The sequence below is a fragment of the Onychomys torridus genome, chromosome X, assembly GCF_903995425.1.
Source record: "Onychomys torridus chromosome X, mOncTor1.1, whole genome shotgun sequence".
Classification (NCBI taxonomy): Eukaryota; Metazoa; Chordata; class Mammalia; order Rodentia; family Cricetidae; genus Onychomys; species Onychomys torridus.
Window position 1 is genome coordinate 23,288,583 of NC_050466.1, and position 17,074 is coordinate 23,305,656.

Sequence of the window (17,074 nt, forward strand, 5' to 3'; positions counted from 1 at the left end):
TATTCCCTGTCTTCACTACCCTGAAGGGAAAAATAAGTAAAACTAATCTCCTGTGCCAATGCATTCAAGACTACTTCCTACTTTCTCTTCTATCAGGTTCAGAGTAACTGGATTTATGTTGAGGTCTTTGATCCACTTGGACTTAAGTTTTGTGCATGGTGACAGATATGGATATATTTGCAGCCTTCTACATGTTGACATCCAGTTATGCCAGCACCATTTGTTGAAGATGATTCCTTTTTTCCATTGTACAGTGTTGGCTTCTTTGTGCAGGTTAATGTCAGGGTCTTCAATTAGATTCTTGTCATATAGGTTCTTCACATGCTTAGTTAGTGTAAACCCAAGGTATTTTCTATCATTTGTGGCTATTATTTTAAGATTTATTTATTTATTATGTACACAGAAGAGGGCACCAGATCTCATTACAGATGGTTGTGAGCCATCATGTGGGTGCTGGGAATTGAACTCAGGACTTCTGGGAGAACAGTCAGTTCTCTTAACCTCTGAGCCATCTCTCCAGCCTCAAGAAATATTTTCTTGTTGGTGTTCTACCTTTAAGCTATCAGAGTTTTATGCATATAAAACACAACCAATAAGCATTTGGAAAATTAATGATTTCAAAACTTATAAAATTATACAAATAATATTAATATATTCCACTCTCAGTGTAAAAAAGTTTAAGCAGAAAACTCAAAGTTTGGTGAAACAGTTACAGCTAAAATGTAACAAAAATCCAATTATATTAAAAATTCTATACATATTGTTCAACACTAAATAATTGTATTCATGTATACATTCATTCATATTAATGCTTACTATGACACAGAGCTAGACATTAGGAATACAAAACTGAGAGCAGCTCTTACTCTCAAGCCTGGCCTAATTAGATACTCAGATTTAAAATCATGTTTTTCAACTTTTCATGTTATTTTTTGTTTGTTGGTTTTTCTGACACAGTCTCACCTCAGCAGATAATAAAGGCAGGGATCAAACTCATTATCCTTCTGCCTCAGATTCCCAAGTATAGGGAATACAGGAGTCTGCTACTATTCCTGACAATTTTCCTTTTAAAAAGCTAACAAATTTGAGAATGGTACTTATATCCAATCAATAATATTAAAAGTGCAAATAATATATCCATATTGCCTTGAACATACATAAAAACACTTGGAAGGATAGATAAAAGCATCTAAATACTGATTGCTTTACTTTTCTCCTTTTAGAGAGAACTGAATGTATGGAGAAAAGGATGAAAGACATTTACTGTATGTATTTTATAAGGGCACAATGTGATGTTTTTAATCTATATAGGCAATGAAGAATGAATCTGTCAAGCTAACTCTCATTTTATTGCCTCAAAAACTTTGCTTTTTATTGTGGTGTGAATCTTTAAAAACATCTATTCTTTTAGAAATTGTGAAATATATATTAACTCCAGTCACCACACCATACATAACTAAAATTTATTCCTTACATCTAAGTGAAATCTTTGGTCAATATTTCCCCTTTCCTTTACAAATCTCTCTTTTCATCAATACTTCTCCTTCTGCTAGTACTTGATAACCACCTTTCTCACTTTCAAAACAACATAGACAAAATTGGAGAACACTGTGGGAGCTAAACTAAGCTAGGCATAGAAAGAGAAATGCTGTTTGAGAATAATATAGAATCTGTATACTCATTCATTTACTGAAATTAAAACCATATGGCCATATTAATTTTCAAGAACTTTATATCATTACAAAAAGGAAAACTATCATAATAATGTGTCCAAGTAGAATTCTAGCATAATTTGCCTAAAGTGTACTGGTGGTACAAATCAATTTTGTTTGGCAGTATGTTCTGGGAAGGCTTCAGAGAGCTGACATTTGAGCTCACTTTCTAAGAGTGAATCACAGAAGGAGAGGGAAAGGCAAGCTAAGGGAAAACTTGTAGAAATAAAGGAAACAAAATATACATACAAAGGATGCAAGGCTATGCAGTGTGGTACATTTAGGTAAACAAGTAGGCTCAGTACAGCTGTAAGTAAAACCATTAGGAAATGAGATAGGCTATATGGTAGGAAAGATCAGGGAGTATCTCTCACATCACCATGCCATAAAGCTTGATATACAACCTGCCAAATATTGTCAAGTCGTCGAAGGATTTTGAAATAAGTGAATAATATGAGGTACTATACTATTCCAGATAAAAGAAATAAGGTTGTGGTTATAGAGTATAGAGAATCAAGGAAACTATAAAGCACTCACTCAGTGCCTAGCACAAATAGTAATAATACACACACACATACATACATATGGCATGATCGTTCTCACATACATATATGTGTGTGTGTGCGTGCATTTATGTACTATGTATGATATATATATTTTTATATACACGTTATATATATATATATATAAAATCTGACCTGATTTTGATAAGCAAGAAACTGTATCTGTAGGCCTAATAGCCTCTTTAGCAATTTTACTTCCTACAATAACTTCTTCCCCCATTAACTAATTAGATTATTTTCTTCTCTTGTCTATCTTCCCACCCTGTTACATACAATCTATGTAACAACCACTAAGCCAAATGGTGACTGTGCCCCTGCCTGTTTTCCCAGTAGACAGTGTCCAGAGACAATGGCACTGGGCAAACACAGTATCATCACAAAACTACTGTACTAAGCGAAACCAAAGAATACATGACTTTTAATTAGAATAACCATAACTGGATCTATAAAAGGTTAGACAACTGACAATATCCTTGTTGAAAACAAATAGAAAAGTGTATTTAGCCGGGCGGCAGTGGCACAGGCCTTTAATCCCAGCACAATATTTGTAAGCTTTACATAGTTTATAAGAAAGTAGAGTTACAGCCTTGATACAATGGGGAGGGGCTAGGCTCTCCTTCAACTTGGTATGCCACTTTGTTGACTACCATGGGAGGCCTTACCCACTCTGAGGAGTGGAGTGGATGGGGGTAGAGTGGGAGGGAGGTGAGAAGGTGGGAAAAGGGGAGGGAGGGGGAACTGGGGTTGGTATGTAAAATGAAAATAGTTTAATAAATAAATACATTTTTAAAAAGAAAGTTTATATCACTCTTATGAACAGAGCTTGATTCCCAGGGCACACATGGAGTAAGGAGAGAACCCATGTCCACTAGTTATTCCCTAGCCTCCATGTGCAAACCATGGAATGTGTACACCCATATAAATCTAAAAAAATAAAAATAAAAAACATTAATTTGTAATTCAAATGAGCTAACATAAAAATAAAGTCATTCTAGCTGCAATATATAATCAGCTATACCTTTAACAAATATTTATAAGCTTTCTCACAATTGAGCCTCTAAACAAGATAGTTGAAAGCAAGTCAATTATATGCAGAAATAAATGGGATGACTATGAGAACAATTCAACTTACTTCATGATGTACTTGGCTCTGTCTATGGTTTGCGCTTTAACTTTCACTAAGAGTGGGTGGCTGTTGTAAGTCTCATTCTTCCACTGGCCATACAAACGGTATCTTTAAAAAATGCGATGGAAAGTTAGAAGACATGCAGTGCTTACAAGTGAAGGTGCTAGAATTAACACGAGTTAACAATTGGAATAAGTAGTTACCTATGCTGATAGGGAAATGTCTTAAACATTCCCCATAGTTCCTCAGACATGCAAGCATTGCAGTCCATCAAAGAAAGAGATGGAAGTAATACCTGGTCAGTAATGCTAAGCAAACAGCTAAGGATAACTTCCTAAGAAGAAAGCAAGGAAAAAATATGTCATTAAGAGGTTTATTTCAATATCCCCTCAAAACAGGAATAGCAGTCTTAAAGAAATTATAATTTTTAAATCTCATAACATAATATATATATATAATTCCCCACCCTATCATTGTCATTTCTCCATCCAAGATAGCAAATGTGGTGAGAGATGCAAAGGAAGCAGCAAGGCAATGAGGGGATTAACCCTCTTCCTTATATGGTATGGTAATCTTCAAAAGGAAGACGGCGGTGCTGGCGCACGCCTTTAACCCCAGCACTCAGGAGGCAGAGCCAGGCGGATCTCTGTGAGTTCCAGGCCAGCCTGGGCTACAGAGTGAGTTCCAGGGCAGGCTGCAAAGCTACAGAGAAACCCTGTCTCGAAAAACCAAAAACAAGAAGAGGGGGGGGGGAGAAGGAGAAGGAGGAGGAGAAAAGAAGGAGGAAGAGAAGGAGGAGGAGGAGAAAAGAAGGAGGAGGAGGAGGAAAAAAGAAGGAGGAAGAGGAGGAGGAGGAGAAAAGGAGGAGGAGGAGGAGGAGGAGGTGGTGGAAGAGGAAGGGGTTGGGGTTGTGGATTTAGCTCAGTGGTAGCAAGCACAAGGCCCTGGGTTCAGTCCTCAGCTCTGAAGAAAAAAAAAAGACAAAAAAGAGGATGCTAGTAATGTTCACTGAACTGTCAAATGCTGCATTGAGCACATAAAGTATAAAATAATAACTTCCAATGATAGTTAAATCTTGTTCACAGTAAAATGTTCAGCATGTTATATCCTGACAAACACTCCTAATATTGTCAGTCTCTTACCGTTCTTTCTTTATCTTCTTGTTTGCTTCCATCAGACTGAAACTAAAATTTAAAACAATAAGAAAATGTTTAAAAGTTGATTATATTTCACTAGTTTATAATTTAAAAAACTAAATTACATATTACTTAGTTATTTGCCTTTTACATACATGTACATCTAAAATACAACATATTACTAATAAATATTTTAAATTTTCATGTATACTTTTAACCTCTAAATAATTTAAAATCCATGAACTTTAAGTATGGGGTGGGTTTGTTCCTTTATTTTTATGTGTGTGTCTGTCTACGAGACAGGTCTCATGTGGCCCTGGCTGGTGTCCAATCCTCTATGTAGTCCAGGCTGACCTTGAACTTCTGATCCTCCAGCCTCCACCTCCCAGGATTACAGGTATGTGCTGCCACACTTAGTTTATGTAGTACTGAGAACCAAGCCCAGGGCTTTAGGCCACTGGACAAGCACTCTGCTAGCTGGGCTATTATCCTCAACCCTAAGGATCAATTTTGTGTGCCAATTCTTTTCTTAACATCATTATAAACCAAAGCTTCCTAAAACTCATACTAAGTATTAATTACTAAACTTAATTCAACAAAACTGTAACCACCAAAACCATTCAGTCCTAATGCATTTACATTTTCAATCCACATTCCCTTTACAGTATCAGTTTTCAACCTTCCTAATGCTGTGACTCTTTAATACAGTTCCTCATGTTGTGGTGACCCCCAATTATGAAATTATTTGTTGCTACTTCATAACAGTAATTCTGTTACTGAGCAGTGTCTTAGATCCTAAGATCATTGGAAATATGTGTTTTCTGATGGTCATGACCCATATGTTGAGAATCACTGGTTTACAGAACACCAATATAATCAAATATTAATATAACCAAAACTAAGGAAATGAATTTAAATTGCATTACAATTCACCACTACCAAAGCCCTCAATAAAAAATAAGTCCAAATGATTTGTGACACTGACAAAAAAAAAAATCACATTTCATGTCTTTATTATCCCAGTACAGACTGAACACTGAAGTGACTTGCTTGACAATGCCGTCTAGTCCACTAAAAAAAAAAAAGGATACTATGAAATCTGAGCATAGTTGTGCTTGTCTTTAATCCCAGCACTTGGGAAGTAGATCTCTGAGTGTCCAAAGTCAGCCTGATCTTACATAGTGAGTTCCAAGACAGATAGAGCTAAATAAAAGGACCAGCCTTACACAAACAAACGAAAAACAACAAAAACTGTTAGTGGTGCCTATCAGTATATATGTCTACAAAATACAACTGAAGAACTGACACCCAAGGACAATCTAGACATCAGTGTTCAAAAATCAAGAAAGGGCAGGAGAAACCTATGATGCAACAACAAATATTTGATTTTCTTGTTGAAGAAAGAAATCTGCTTGTATGCTTTTGAGCAGGTTACTAGGCATTATCACAGAGAAGTCTAAGTGCTTTATTTTACCTAACAATGGTTTAGGATACATACCAACATATTTTCTTCTTGTAACTGGAAAGTTCAAGAAAATATGGTTTTCTTTCACAGACACAACTGGGTCAACATATATTTTGTCAGTAAATAAGGATTTCAATGTTGTGGAATAATCTTTTTGTGCACTGTGAAGAAATGTCACTCAGACTGGTTTAATAAAAACCTAAACAGCCAATAGCTAGGCAGAATTTTCGGGGCAGAGAGAACTAGGACAAAAGGCAGAGTCTCGAGGACAAGCCAGACAGACACGGAAGGACTCAGGCACACAAAATGGGATAGAGGTAAAAGCCACATGGTAGAATATAGATTAATAAAAACATGGGTTAATTTAAACCTAGTTAGGAACAAGCCTAAGTTATGGCCAAGCTTTTATAATTAGTAACAAGACTCTGTGTTGTTTGTTTGGGAGCTGGCAGGCAAGACAGAAAAATCCACCTATAATTTAATTATAGAGAAGTGGCCCATCAGAAACAAAACTAAATAGCTATTGTTGTTTTCTTTGAGGTAGAGGACTGATAAAATTTAGTTAACACATTGTGTATCTAGTAGGAGGCAGAACTAAGGGTAGGGCATAACTGGAAAAACTAGGCTTATAGTTTATTACAGTTTAAGGGTGTTAGTCTACCCCTTTTCCTACCAAACTGTGAATTGGCCTTATGTAAGTGAGCCTAATAAAACTATATAGTTTTATTCCATAGAAATAAAGTATTTTCACAGTAACTTAGCTGGTTTTCTTCCCTGAGTAACTCAAGTCAGTGTCTAATGTCCACGTGTCAATTCTTAATATTTCATAAGCAGGAAAATTTTAAAAAATATAAGGGAAAAAAACAAAGCTACCTAGAAGAGCAGTAAAATTTCCTATTAAAAGCACATTACAACAAAGATTAAATAGACATCCCTAATTATCCGGGTAATACAAATCAAAACGACTCTGAGATACCACGTTACACCTGTCAGAATGGCTAATATCAAAAAAAAAAAACAGAGGACAGCTTATGCTAGTGGGAATGCAAGCTTGTACAGCCACTTTGGAAATCAATATGGCACTTCCTTAGAAAATTGGGAATCCATCTCCCCCAAGACCCAGCTGTAGCACACTTGGGCATATACCCAAGAAATACTCAATCATACCACAAGGGCATTTGCTCAGCTATGTACATATCAGAATTGTTTGTAATAGCCAGAACCTGGAAACAACCTAGATGCCTTTCAACTGAAGAATGGATAAAGAAAATATGGTACATATACACAATGGAGTACTACTCAGCAGAGAAAAAACAATGACATCATGAGGTTTGCAGGCAAATGGATGGATCTAGAAAAAAATCATCCTGAGTGAGGTAACCCAGACTCAGAAGGACAAACACGGTATGTACTCACTCATAGTAGGATACTAGATGTAAAACAAAGATGACTAGACTGCTACACAACTCCAGGGAGGCTACCTAGAAAACGGGACCCTAGGAAAGACACAGGGATCGCCCAATGACAGAGAAATGGATGAGATCTACATGAACAACCTGGACGACAGTGGGAGTAATGAAGGGCAAGATTTGAGGGAAAGAAAGCTTAGGGAAGCAGGAGATCCCAGCTGGATCAAGAACAGAAAGGGAGAACAAGGAATAACAGACCATGATAAATGAAGACCACATGAGACCAGGAATAGGCAGAGTGCTCGAGAGGTCCCCAGAAATCCACAATGATACATTCTCTGTAGACTGCTGGCAATGGTTGAGAGAAAGCCTGATCTGACCTAGTCTGGTGATCAGATGACTAAACACCATCCTCAGCCAGGCCCCAGGTGGAGCTCCAGGAGTCCAATCGTCGAAAGAGGAGGGACTGCAAGAGTGTGAATTGTTGAGACCAAGATTGGAAAAAGCACAGGGACAAATAGCCAAACAAATGGAAACACATGAATTATGAACCAAAGGCTGTGGAGCCCCCAGCTGGATCAGGCCCTCTGGATAAGTCAGACAATTGAATAGCTTGAACTGTTTGGGAGGCACCCAGGCAGTGGGACCCGGACCTGTCCTTAGTGCATGAGCTGGCTGTTTGGAACCTTGGGCTTACACAAGGACACTTTGCTCAGCCTGGAAGGAGAGGACTGGACCTGCCTGTACTGAATCCACCAGGTTTAAATGAATCCCCAGAGTCGTCTTGGCCCTGGAGGAGATGGGAATGGAGGGGAGCGGCTGGGGGGAAGGTGGGGGCGGGGACGGGAGGGGGAGGACAGGGGAACCCATGGCTAATGTGTAAAATTAAAACACAAATATAATAACAAAAGGGAAATCAGGTAGTACATGCAAATTAAATCAATTTTTTAAAGAAGATAAACACATTTGTGGTGGTATGAAAGAAAATGGCCCAAAGGGGAGTGGTACTATTAGAAAGTGTGGCCTTGTTGGAGGAAGTGTGTCATTTGGGGGTGGGCTTTGAGTTCTCTTTTTCTCAAGCTTCCCTCAGTGTGACAGTCAATCGACTTCCTGTTGCCTGCCTATCAAGATGTAAGGACTCTCAGCTCTAGCACATCTGCCTGCCTGCCTGCCTGCCTGCCTGCCACCATGCTTTCCATCCGGATGATAATGGACTGAACCTCTGAAACTGTAAGCAAGCCACCTCAATTAAATGCTTTTATTTATAAAAACTGCCATGGTCATGGTGTTCCTTCACAGCAATAAAAACCCTAACTAAGACAACATTCTACTCCATTTATCTGTTCTTTTTCTTTTAGTTTACTTCATTTTTAGATCGGGGGTAACATTAAATGTCATCCATACAATAGTCTAAGCTGCAGTGAACACCAGGCTGAAATAGGCAACATAAAGAAGTGGGAACAAGGTGCAGTTATTTACTAAGTGTCCATGCACTTAGATATTTCAAGAGAAAAGAGGACATAGCTCCTATCTTTGAGGTGACAACTCTTAAGCTACAAGAGGCCTGAAGTGCTTTCAGCATTTGAATTTTAAATTTGAGTAAAACAGAGCACTCAACTAGGTTTAGAAAGGCTATCATCAAAATGAACTGAGGTTCCAACATCACTCTATAAAGGCAGAGCAGACAATGGCATTATGCAATACTCAGAACCACAAAAATTAAAAATTAAAAAAGGAAGATAGGTAATTCATCAAGACAGGCTTTGAAAGAGTTGAGAAATAAAAAAGGAATTATAGATAAAACTAAACAAATAGCTTCTAATGACTAATCACCTAACTCAGTGCCTTTAACCCATGAGTATTTTTCAAATGCTACCTCTGATGAAAACACTTAGATTTGTGATTAGAATATCTGTAAAAATTATGACACCTTGGGCTTACACATTATTTCTTTTCTAAGTATATAAGCTGCTTCCAAAAATAGGAGTTGTATAACAACCCCAATATACAAATAGTATTTGTTAAATAAATTTAATTGCAAACACGTTGCTTGGAACTAAGGTCCTATTCAATATTTAAAAACAACTTTATGAATCCTAATTGGATCTCAATAAAAAGCCTTTGAAATCTATAATACAGAATACACTGACTGGTGATCATAAATGTCTGTTTCTTTTGGGCTATGTTCTGTTTTGTTAATGTTTTCTGGAGGATAAGGCCTCACTATGTTGCCCAGATCATTCTCAAATGCCTGGGTATAAACAGTTTCCTGCCTCTGCATCCCAAATTGCTATAATAGCAGGCATGCACCACCACACTAGACTGGTAAAATATTTTAGTGAGCAAAAATATACCAAAATTCTACTTCACTCTACTATCATTTTCCTAATTTCACAACTCTAATAATGATAAGACATATACTTCTTGCCCATAAGGTCCTGAATGATCAAAATGATTCTCTTTCTTTTTCCTTATCATTCTATTAAGAATAGAATGGACTCTGGGCAGAGAGACATGGGACCATCGAAGTGGGAAGGTAGAAGGTGAGTAGAGAAGAGGGTGGGCTGTGAACGAACAAGGTAATGTGATATCTTTATATGTAAGAGCTCTATACATTACATCAAACTTTTTATCTGTTTCCAAGCTTGATACTTATAGATTAAAAAATTTTTTGGAATAAGAGAGCAGAACATTCAGATTTTTCAATTGCAACAGTATTGGGTAAGTGAAAGTATGATAAGAAACAGGCTATTTACATAGTCTCAAAGTATGTCCCATATTAACTATAAAGGGAGATATAGTAACTGTATAGGAGAGCAATTTTGTGGTGAAGAACTTACCAAGTGATTAAAGTTTATATCACCTGTAATTGGATCAATGACTTCCCATGCTCTCTGATTATGATGTGCCAAGGAAAACTATCCTTCAGTTCTTTAAGCAGGAACTATTTAAATTAAATAGTTAACATTACTTGTCCTTTCCAAATTCTAACAGCCAAGATGTTGGAACATTGCCATGCTTCCTTTTTATATGAATGTATCATATTAACTGATATGTAAAACAATATTCATCTAACAGATTTCTCTAGAGGAACCATTTTATAATGTACCATTATGAATAATAAAATCTAATAAGCCTTTTTCCTTACAATTTGTATGAAAAGGGTACTAAGGGAAAAAACTCTACCAGCTAAGTATTTAAAAACCAAGTCAAGTATTTCAGATATCATATGGGCTTCATAACAAGAACTGTTATTTTTTCCATATAGCTAGTGCTAAGATTAAAAATGCAATCAACAAATTATGGAGAAATTATGTGTATTTGTGCTCTAATAGTTTCTAACTGTTTTTTGTTGTTCTCTTTTATAACTAAAAAGAAACTACACATTCTTTTTAGCTTCAAACCATTGGGTTGATCAAACTTTTCATGAGAGTACAAACTGAAAATTTTAAGAGAAAAATATATGAAACTGAAAATAAGATTTAATTTTTCCTTTTTAAAATGGTGTTTGTTTTACTATCTTTAGCTGTGTATATGTCTATGAGTCTGTGCGTAGGTATGTACATGTGAAGGCTAGTACCTGTGGAAGCCAGAGTCATAGGCTTCTTGGGAGCTGGAGTTGCAGGTGGTTGGTTGTGAGCCACCCAAAGTAGAGGCTGGAAATCGAACTCAGATCAGACTCTTAACTCTAACTCTTAACTCTACATTTTTTTCTTTTGTGAGTTTCGAGGGGCTGGAAAGATAGTTCAGTGGTTAAGAGCAGTCTCTGCTCTTCCAGAGGACCAGAGTTTAGTTCACAACCACCTGTCACTACATCTCCAAGGGATCCTACGTCTTCTTCTGGTCTCCCCTGGCACCTGTACCCACTTGCACAAACCCCTGGCCACTCCCACACATATACACATAATTTTTTTTTAAATAGTTGAAAAATGAGAAGGCAAACCAGACTAGAAAAAATTTCAAAAATCACCTATTTGATAAAGGCCTTAGGCCAACAATATACAAAAAATTGGACTCAGTAACAAAAACTGTCATATTAAAAATGAACAAGATATGAACAGACACTTCACTAAAAATAATTGTAAGTAGTGAATACATAAGATACTCAAAATTAGTCACTAGCGTGACAAAAATGAGAACCACAATAAGATGCCACAACTTAACTAGGATGAGTAAAATTTAAGTATTACAATACCATGTGTTGCCGGGTGGTGGTGGTGCACGCCTTTAATTCCAGCATTAGGGAGGCAGAGCCAGGCAGATCTCTGTGAGTTCGAGGCCAGCCTGGGCTACCAAGTGAGTTCCAGGAAAAAGGTGCAAACCTACACAGAGAAACCCTGTCTCGAAAAACAAAAAAAACAAAAAACAAAAAAAAAATACCATGTGTCAGTGAAGCTATGGAGCAAGTGGAAATATCAAATAGCTGCTCTCAGAAATGTAAAATGCTATAGACACTGTCAGTCTTCATGGTTTTATTTTGTTTTTTGTTGTTTTGGTTTTTTTGCTTTCTTTAAGAGAAGGTTTCACTGTGTAGCCCTGACTGGTCTGAGCTTGTTATCTAAACCTGGCTGACCTCAAAATTTTATAGAGATCTGCGTGCATCTGTCTCCCATGTTCTGCGATTAAAAGTGTGCATCACCAGGGGCTGAAGAGATGGCTTGGAGGTTGAGAGCACTGGCTGCTCTTCCAGAGGTCTTGAGTTCAATTCCCAGCAACCACATGGTGGCTCACAACCATCTATAATGAGATCTGGTGCCTTCTTCTGGTGTGCAGACATACATGCAGACAGAACACTGTATACATAATAAATAAATCTTTTTTTAAAAAGTATGTACCACCACATTCAGAATTTCACAATTTCTTATAGTTAAACATATACTTATTTATTTCACTAACAAATCCTACTTCTGGCAACACAAAAACATGCCTCCCAAAAATATAGATATTCTAAGCAGCTTTACAACAGCCACAAGCAGAAATAACCTAAATATCCATCACCTGGCAAATGTATCAGTAACTATATGTTTCCATATAATGAAATATTATTACTCAGCAAAAGAACTACTGACACATTTAATGACTTGAATGATGAATCTCTAAACATAAGTGAAAGAAATCAGAAAGAGAACATATAATTATTTCCATGAGATCATAGAAAACGCAAAACTATAATGACAGAAACCAGCAACACAGAGGGAAATTGACTTAGTAAAGTAGCTTAAGGTAACAGTATTGTGATGAAAATAATCTATTGATTATTTGTGGTGATTATGGCAGTGGGTATTAGATAGATAGATAGGTAGATAGGTGGTAGGTAGGTAAGTAAGTAAAAAAACAGATAGACAGACTATATAGGAGATGGATGGATGGATAGATAGATAATCAAAAGTCAAAAAATAGACATCTAAGACTGGAGATGTATGTCATTATGCACATTCTATGTCATATGTTTTTAAATAGTCTAAGTTTAAGAATGAGGTAGTGGCATTACTGATACTATTCAATTTCTTGGTTTAAGTAGTAAACACATGGGTCTTTAGTTTTAGAAAGGTCACTGAACTATTTTATCACAATTTACATATTTTTCTGTATATATAATTTATTTCAATAAAAACTTTACTTAAAAAGAAAAATGATGAGCTGGGAATAGAACACCACAACAGAACACATACTGAAAACACACAAAACACCTAGCTCAAGGCTATCACCAAAAATAAGTACAATATAGAAATAATAAGATCTGAGTAGTTTGAGGTTGGGAAGACTCCAAACAACTCATAGTAATGATTCAAAACTGCATGCAAGCAAACACATAGAAGACAGGTAAGGAGAAAGAATAATGAAGTGCTAGTTATAACAGAATTCAAACTGGATTTTTCTTATATCTGGGGTTTTCAAACCTATAAACACAATCACCACTAGGAATACATTTACTAAACACAACTTTAATTAAGTCATGTTCACTTTGTTTTTGTTTTTAGGATTACTCATCAAAACAAATATAGTCAGGACATTTTCATTTCAAATTTTAATTTTCTACTAAGAAGAAAATCTTACTGACCTCCTTCATAAATGACTTGCCTATACGCACGACTTTTGCAAATAAAATGGGATCGTGAGAAAGGTGAGGACCAAGGTAACAGAACATGTTGAATACATCCCTTCTCAAGTCTTCAAAGCTCTCTACCTGCTTTGGTGCTCTCTTGTTTTGCAAAGCACTAACAGGTGAGCCTTTAGCACCTTTAGGAACACCAACTCTATTAAAAAAAAAAAGCAAAATTTAGAAATCTATGCACTATTAATACCCAATAATCTTATCGTTTTCTTGCTTGTATACCTATTTTAGTCTTCACTAACTTTATATTAGTAAGTAATTCTCAACTGACAAAAAACAAAAGCAAATTCAACAAGTATAAAACCAAAACTCAGAAAGAAAATGTTGCAAAACAGCAACTTAAAAGAACTCTCAAGCAACATTTAACATATGAGTTGAAGTTAAGCTTGGCCAGCACAAAGAATGTGGTTATAGGAATGAAGAGTAAGGGATGGACCTCAGATGTATGACAAGATGAAATCAAACATTTCTCAATCTGGGTTCTACTATCTACACTGAGTATGAGGAAGTGGCAGTAGGGAAGATAAATGTATAATCACAGCTGCCACACTGAGCAGGTGTCATATTTTAAACTCAAAGGGGTCCTCTGAGAAGAGGCCTAGACTGTCAATACCCTAGGTTGCAATGAAAGCAACAGCTATATACAAGTCAAGAAAGCTGGGGCTTTTGAGAGGCTTAAAACAGGCTCCAATCTGAGGCTGAAGCCATACTGCTCCTACTCCCTACAAATAGGCTGACATCTCTAGGACTAGTTGACACAGTCGGGGTAATAAGAGGAGCTGTGCTAGTACTTTCCCAACAGCAGCCTGGCTGTCAGAATGCTAATGCCTTCAATCAGAGCCATTAACCCCAGAACAGAAAAATGTTTCCCTAAGGCTAATAAAAAAGGAGACATTTTCTGCCTTCCACGAAGAAAAGTTTAAAAACAGAAGAAAGGTATTTTCACTCTCAATAAATGCAAAAATGTTCCCGAAGCTTAACCTATAGTTTTCATTTTACATTGCAGTACATATTCTATAACACCATGACGTTAGGAGAGAAGTGATGTACACATAGCTGACATGGCCTGTGAATAGTTTTTACATTTTGAGAAAATATAGTAATAGACATGCTGGATTTAAAGAGAAAAGATAGAACTACACAGATCTTTTTAGTAATCCAAAACTATTTCTGTCTCAGCACTTAATATAGAGTAACATACCTTCGGTAGAGAGGCTCAACAGTTATGTGAATGAGCTTGCAAATAGCAAGAGCTATTAGTCTATGTGAAGCTGCATAATATGGAGGCAGCTGATCCATGATGTTCTGTGCATGCTGCCAATCACCGATCTTTAACAAGGCTTCCAACAAACCAAGTTTTTGGTTGTCAGGTGGCTAAAAATGAATAAGCATAACAATGATACTTGGAATACAAATATTTCTCTTTAAAACTTGAGCTAAATATCACAATAATGTACATCCAAAAAGTTGCAATATCTGGGAAATTTAACAATTGCCTGAATTTTTAGTGATGTGAAAAATTTAGGATCTTTTGTTCTTGTTTTTTGTTGTTTTATCTTTCCACTTAGTACAAACATAGGTGTTGCAATTTATAAATTTGGAATTAACTTTGAGTTAATGCTACACTGCAGGAGACACTAGAATTCATTCATCTTTGAGAATCCCCTTGGGATATGAAGAATATTATATACATAGCAAAAATAAAAATCAATAAATTTTATGATTTCTTTTTTAATTAGGAATTTACAGAAGAAACAAAAAGAACAGCTTTCTTTGTAAAGGTACCATTCATATTAAAATTTAAATGCATATTACCCAAATCAAACTTTAACATAATCAAAATTAAGGAATTATATTTCCATTTCATGAGAAATTCAATTTCGTGATTCTAAACAATGCAAGTTTCACTACACTAAATGATGTACCTTCTCTACTTTTTCATCATCTTTGTCCTTTTCTTTGTCTCGTTCATCAAGTTTCTCAGTAGACAATACAACCATTGTGAGTTTTCTTACAATTTGCTTTGCTTCTACAATTTCTCGTTTGTATTCATCCATAATGCAATTATCAGCTGGAAGAAGCTAAAAATAGATCATATATAAAAAGCAAATACTATTGTCCAGTTAGAAAATCTATATATAAGAATAAGGTTAGCTTATTCATATCTGACTTCCTTCCAAATAAGTCTTACTTATTGTTCCATAATTTAAAATGGTTAGTACCTGATAATTGCACACATTTTAAAGTCACTTAGCAATAAATGCCTCATCTGTTTGGTATGCTAAATGTTCTAAATTCATACTACAGAGATATTTACTACTGAATTTATAAATATATGCAAAATATATACCTATTCCATTGAAAATTTTGGCAGGAGGGGTGCTCAGTGGTAGAGAGCAAAGTTTGCCCAGCATGACTAGAACCTGTTTATTTTTTTTTACCACTCAAACAAACAAAAACTATGTATTGCCCCTTTAAAAGCCAAAGTCCAAACCAAATGACGTTTTATTTATATATATATATATATATATATATATATATATATATATATATAAATTATCAAAATAAAATATATATATTATCAAAAGGGGAAATTTGAATGCTCTAATTTTCAATTACAAAAACTATTAATAACTTGGTATCTCATAGTAAGTCACAAACTTGTTTCCACATCAATACAAAAAAGAGAGTAGTATCTTGTCAACTCTCTATTGTGAAGGCTTGATTATCTCAAATCTAGCTACCTTGTACATGTGGAGGATTGTTACTATAAGCATTTCATAATACTAAATCTGACACAAATGAAAACACAACCAAAAAAAATTACTTCGTTTCTACAAGATACTACAGTGAGCTACAATAGAAATGTTTCTACCCCTGTTAAAATGCATAATCCTTTTCAATAGCTATGGCTAATGTAAGGTAAATATCCAGTGAACATTAAAAGATGAAATATTAAATACTGTATACTTCATCCTATTAATCAAAGAAAAGGGAAAAACAGTCAATTTGCTATAGACATGCCCAAAGTGCATTTCTTCACTCTGAATGGCAAAATTTTTATTGATGTATTTCTATGCCTTAGCAGAGGCCCTCGGCTTTGACCTGGTTGACTGCAACTAATAGATAAATAGTATGCAATGCTTTTGTTTATCTCAACTTCCAGTTTTGTGCATTTTAAGAATATGTTGATTTGGTGCATATAATGTTAGAATGATTTTATCTTCTTAGTGAACATCATTAACACTCTCTTTCTGGTATTTTTCTTTTTATTTGTTTTGCAGTGCTCGGGTTTACGTCCAAGACTCTGAATAAGCCACATAAAGCACTCTTACATGGAGCTACCCATAGCCCCTTAAATCAACAGTTCTTAACCTGTGGGTCTCAACCCCTTTGGGAGTCAAATGGTCTTTTCATAGGGGTCATCTAAGATGATCAGAAAACATGGATATTTACATTACCATTTATAACAGTAGCAAAATTACAGTTCTGAAGTAGTAATGAAACTAATTGTATGGTTGGGGTCAGCACAAGCTGAGGAATTGTAC

General features: G+C 35.8%; 1 protein-coding gene across 2 annotated transcripts in view; it reads right to left on the reverse strand.

Moving 5' to 3' along the window:
* The window catches only part of Thoc2 (THO complex 2), a 130,125-nt gene that overhangs the window by 50,830 nt on the left and 62,221 nt on the right, over positions 1-17,074 (reverse strand). For both annotated transcript variants that reach the window (XM_036174012.1, XM_036174010.1), the window contains exons 10-15: positions 15,452-15,607; positions 14,728-14,900; positions 13,473-13,668; positions 4,544-4,585; positions 3,605-3,735; positions 3,408-3,509 (exon numbers count right to left, since the gene is read on the reverse strand). In XM_036174012.1, coding sequence (XP_036029905.1) covers positions 3,408-3,509; positions 3,605-3,735; positions 4,544-4,585; positions 13,473-13,668; positions 14,728-14,900; positions 15,452-15,607 — 800 coding nt within the window. The remainder of the gene's footprint in view (positions 1-3,407; positions 3,510-3,604; positions 3,736-4,543; positions 4,586-13,472; positions 13,669-14,727; positions 14,901-15,451; positions 15,608-17,074) is intronic.